Source organism: Sander vitreus, chromosome 4 (genome assembly GCF_031162955.1).
Source record: "Sander vitreus isolate 19-12246 chromosome 4, sanVit1, whole genome shotgun sequence".
Taxonomy (NCBI): domain Eukaryota; kingdom Metazoa; phylum Chordata; class Actinopteri; order Perciformes; family Percidae; genus Sander; species Sander vitreus.
In genome coordinates, this window is record NC_135858.1 from 65001 (window position 1) to 70000 (window position 5000).

The following is a 5000-nucleotide window of genomic DNA, read 5'->3' on the forward strand; positions in this document are numbered from 1 at the left end:
TTGTGTCTGTTTGTGTCTGTGTGTGTGTGTGTCTGTGTGTGTGTGTGTGTGGGTGATGTGTGTGTGTGTGTGTGTCTGTGTGTGTGTGTGTGTACCTGTGTGTGTGTGTGTGTGTGTCTGTCTGTTTGTGTCTGTGTGTGTGTGTGTGTGTGTGTGTGTGTGTGTCTGTCTGTTTGTGTCTGTGTGTGTGTGTGTGTGTGTGTGTGTGTCTGTCTGTTTGTGTCTGTTTGTGTCTGTTTGTGTCTGTGTGTGTGTGTGTGTGTCTGTGTGTGTGTGTGTGTACCTGTGTGTGTGTGTGTGTGTGTGTGTGTTAGATGAACAAGTTGCACTGAAGCAGCAGCTCCAGCAGCAGCAGCTCCAGCAGCAGCAGCTCCAGCAGCAGCAGCTCCAGCAGCAGTGTTCGTCTCCCGGCAGACTCCAGGTACGGCAGAGATATTTCACCTTTTGATCTTTAAAAGTTTCACTTTGTTGGTTGTTTTCGTCACCGTGTGAAAAAGATGACCGCTGATGTTTTCATATGTCAACACTTTCACTAACGTTAGCTTGAAGTCCTAATTTACCAGTTGGGCCACAGACTAAAGAAAATGACATCACCCAAACTAGTAGTCAGTCTGACCGGCGTTTTATTTCTCTGATTCACGGCTTTGTTCTAACACCGCTGGGCCTCTCTCTCTTCAGTCTCTCTCTATCTCTCTCCACCGTATAACCTTACGTGCTTTATTCTAACACCGCTGGGCCTCTCTCTCTTCAGTCTCTCTCTATCTCTCTCCACCATATAACCTTACCGTGCTTTTGGGCGTATCATCGTATGAAGCCCGCCCTGACAACAGCTCTGGTTGGAGCATAGTTGCTCCACAACGGATCAAGTCCAGACCGAACTTCCCGACCTCAAATGTTGTGGGCGGAGCTGAAGTCAGCTAGCATCCAGGCTAATAGCACCTTTCAAAACCTAGATTACCAATTACTGCTTTACAAAAGGATGAAAGAACAAAAGAAGATTACAACACAAGCAATACAACGGGAGGAAATAGCACAATGAACACAAAACTAAATCAAAGCATCACAACTCCAAATACAGTACATGACTCAAGCACAAAAAGATCTTCAGCTGTGATTTAGGACGTCCCAGAGTCTGCTGACCTGACTCCCAGGGGGAGAGGGTTCCACAGGCTGGGCCCCAGGACAGCAAACACACAGGCCCCTTGTGTTTTCGTTGGCCCTGTTCAGGGGATTTGAGGGGCCTAGCAGGGGTATACGACATTAGTACAGTGTTTCCTCTATGTTGATTTGACTGTGGCGGCCCCCCCACGGTATCAGAAATAGAGCTGCATTGTTAGAGAGCATGTCGGAGAATAGCGCGGACACACGAGGATAACTATTAGTCTGTGTTGCAGTGAAGTGTCAGATCCATTTCATGGGGGGGGAGTGCGGACCTGCCCCCCCTGCTAAAATAATCCTGTAGTAGTTCACTAATATACTCTGGAGCAAGATTATTTTAAGCCTTATAGAGAAGGTGGAAGATCTTGAATTTAATCCTACATTTAATGTTTAAACACAGAAGAAATCCACTTTTTCTTTTCTGTCTTTTCCTACTAATAACTTTTGATGTGGGAGAAACAATTGCCACATTTCTGTGTTGAATATTATGAAACATAATGAGGTATAGTGTTTGGTTTATGAAACATGCATTGATCAGATTTGTTGTGTGTGTGTGTGTGTGTGTGTTTCAGGCTGCGGAGGACACAGAGAGTGTGGTCTCAGTTCAGAGCTCCGTCAGCTACAGAGATCAGCCTGCAGCCATCAGATCCAGCCTCAGACTCGGGGTATATCTGATCTGTGAAGTAAAACTGAGCAGCATATCTGCACACTGCAGCTTTTCCTCCTTTCTGTTTGATTCTTCATTCAAGTGAACACAAACCTGATCAAGCCTGGATGGCACCAGGAGACAGTACTTTCTTTCTTTCTTTCTTTCATCCCTCCACGCTGCTGACACACTCTCAACTCTTTTCCTGCACATGCTAACATGTTAGAAACATGATAAAGAAATGACTTTTCTCCAGTAAAAATGGAAATTAGTTAAAGGCAAGGTTGGTCATTTTGAAAAGCTAGCAAAATGTAAAAGTAGCATCTCCTCTTGGCTCCATCTAACCCCATATAACGCCAAGCTACTGTTAGCAATGCAGCGACGATGCGCATGGAGTTCAGGTCCATACATAGCAGGGGTAGGGGTAGGTAGGAGGCATTTCATTGGTTCTTTCCAAGGAAATCGGGTTACTGCAGAAAGCCGACAATAACCATGTTACCGAAGTGAACATAAAGGCACCAAGTGACACACAGAGAGGAGTAGATTTCAGCTGGAGTTTCTCAGCTCCAGTAAAATCACCTGTATGGTAATCGTTTACTCTCCTCATCTGTGTGTCCTAAGCCTGATATGTTATTCCTCTGTGCCACAGATAAAAAATGTTTTTTTTGACAGGACAGCTAAGTGAGAAAGGGGAGAGAGAGGGGGAGACATGCAGGAAATTGTCACAGGTCAGACTCGAACCCTGGACCTCTGTGTTGAAGCATAAGCCTCTCAGTATATGTGCGCCTGCTCTACCCACTGACCCAACCCGGCAGATTTAAAAGTCCCATGGCATGAAAATGTCCCTTTTATGAGGTTTTTTTTTAACATTAATGTGAGTTCCCCCAGCCTGCCTATGGTCCCCCAGTGGCTAGAAATGGTGATAGGTGTAAACCGAGCCCTGGGTATCCTGCTCTGCCTTTGAGAAAATGAAAGCTCAGATGGGCCGATCTGGACTCTTCCCTTTATGACGTCATAAGGGGAAAGGTTACCTCCCCTTTCTCTGCTTTGCCCAACCAGGGAACTAAGGTCTATATAAAAGAGACTTCAGATACAGTATTAGGGGACCACTAAGGTCTATATAAAAGAGACTTCAGATACAGTATTAGGGGACCACTAAGGTCTATATAAAAAGAGACTTCAGATACAGTATTAGGGGACCACTAAGGTCTATATAAAAAGAGACTTCAGATACAGTATTAGGGGACCACTAAGGCCTATATAAAAGAGACTTCAGATACAGTATTAGGGGACCACTAAGGTCTATATAAAAGAGACTTCAGATACAGTATTAGGGGACCACTAAGGTCTATATAAAAGAGACTTCAAATACAGTATTAGGGGACCACTAAGGTCTATATAAAAGAGACTTCAGATACAGTATTAGGGGACCACTAAGGTCTATATTAAGAAACTTCAGATACAGTATTAGGGGACCACTAAGGTCTATATAAAAGAGACTTCAGATACAGTATTAGGGGACCACTAAGGTCTATATAAAAGAGACTTCAGATACAGTATTAGGGGACCACTAAGGTCTATATTAAGAGACTTCAGATACAGTATTAGGGGACCACTAAGGTCTATATAAAAGCATCCTTGGACCTTTAAATTTGATCAAACATCCCAAACTGTGTTGTCTCTGAAGGAAGTGACCCCGATGGAGGAGGTGCTGACTGTCGAGAGGAGAGAGGAGCAGAGGAGACGCTGGCTGGAAGAGCTGGACCAACAGAGAGAGGAGACGAGTGAACGCAGGAGACGAGAAAAACTGCTGCAGAACCAGGTACAGTAGAGACCAGAGACAGGTACAGTAGAGACACAGTAGAGACCAGAGACAGGTACAGTAGAGACACAGTAGAGATACAGTAGAGACCAGAGCCAGGTACAGTAGAGACCAGAGCCAGGTACAGTAGAGATACAGTAGAGACCAGAGACAGGTACAGTAGAGACCAGAGCCAGGTACAGTAGAGATACAGTAGAGACCAGAGCCAGGTACAGTAGAGACACAGTAGAGACCAGAGCCAGGTACAGTAGAGATACAGTAGAGACCAGAGCCAGGTACAGTAGAGACACAGGAGAGACCAGAGACAGGTACAGTAGAGACACAGTAGAGACCAGAGCCAGGTACAGTAGAGATACAGTAGAGACCAGAGCCAGGTACAGTAGAGATACAGTAGAGACCAGAGACAGGTACAGTAGAGATACAGTAGAGACCAGAGCCAGGTACAGTAGAGACACAGTAGAGACCAGAGCCAGGTACAGTAGAGACACAGTAGAGACCAGAGCCAGGTACAGTAGAGATACAGTAGAGACCAGAGCCAGGTACAGTAGAGACACAGTAGAGACCAGAGACAGGTACAGTAGAGACACAGTAGAGACCAGAGCCAGGTACAGTAGAGATACAGTAGAGACCAGAGACAGGTACAGTAGAGATACAGTAGAGACCAGAGCCAGGTACAGTAGAGACATGTTAATGTTTCACTGTGTTTCATGTTTATTGCTTTATTTTTTGAACGTGTCTCTGCAGAAAGAGGACCATGAGCTCTGGGCTACACACTTTGACTCGCTGCAGAGACGGCCTCCTGTCCAGACTGCAGCTCCGTCAGCTCTGTCAGCCCCGTCAGCTCCACCTCCAGCGCCGTCCAATGGCTCTGAGCGAGGGGAGTGGGAGCCCTCGTCCAGCCTGTCCCTGGTCTGGGAGGCCACGAGCAGCTGTGGAGCAGAAAGTGTAGGCGGAGCCAGCATAGATACGACCAGTGGATACCCAACCAGAGCCAGGTAGGAGGGAGGACTGAAAGATGAGAGGGCAGGAGGTACAGTTTATGGAAATGTGTCTGTAAAGTCAAACATAATTTCCTGTCGATGACATTTGAGTTGATTTTGAGTCATTTTCAGCGTGTAGCTAGCTCGAAAGCATTGAAACTGGCATGATGGGGGGGTATGGTGAAGGGTATGTGATGATGGGGGGGTATGGTGAAGGGTATGTGATGATGGGGGGGGTATGGTGAAGGGTATGTGATGATGTGGGGGGTATGGTGAAGGGTATGTGATGATGGGGGGGGTATGGTGAAGGGGTATGTGATGATGTGGGGGTATGGTGAAGGGTATGTGATGATGGGGGGGATATGGTGATGGGTATGTGATGATGTGGGGGTAT

The 5000-nt window shown here is 46.3% G+C and overlaps 1 protein-coding gene across 1 annotated transcript in view; it reads left to right on the plus strand.

The window, feature by feature from the left end:
• Nucleotides 1-5000, plus strand: part of ccdc66 (coiled-coil domain containing 66) — a 29874-nt gene that overhangs the window by 13589 nt on the left and 11285 nt on the right. Inside the window, 4 exon segments of the mRNA XM_078249483.1 lie at nt 315-421; nt 1731-1823; nt 3492-3626; nt 4371-4621. Coding sequence (XP_078105609.1) covers nt 315-421; nt 1731-1823; nt 3492-3626; nt 4371-4621 — 586 coding nt within the window.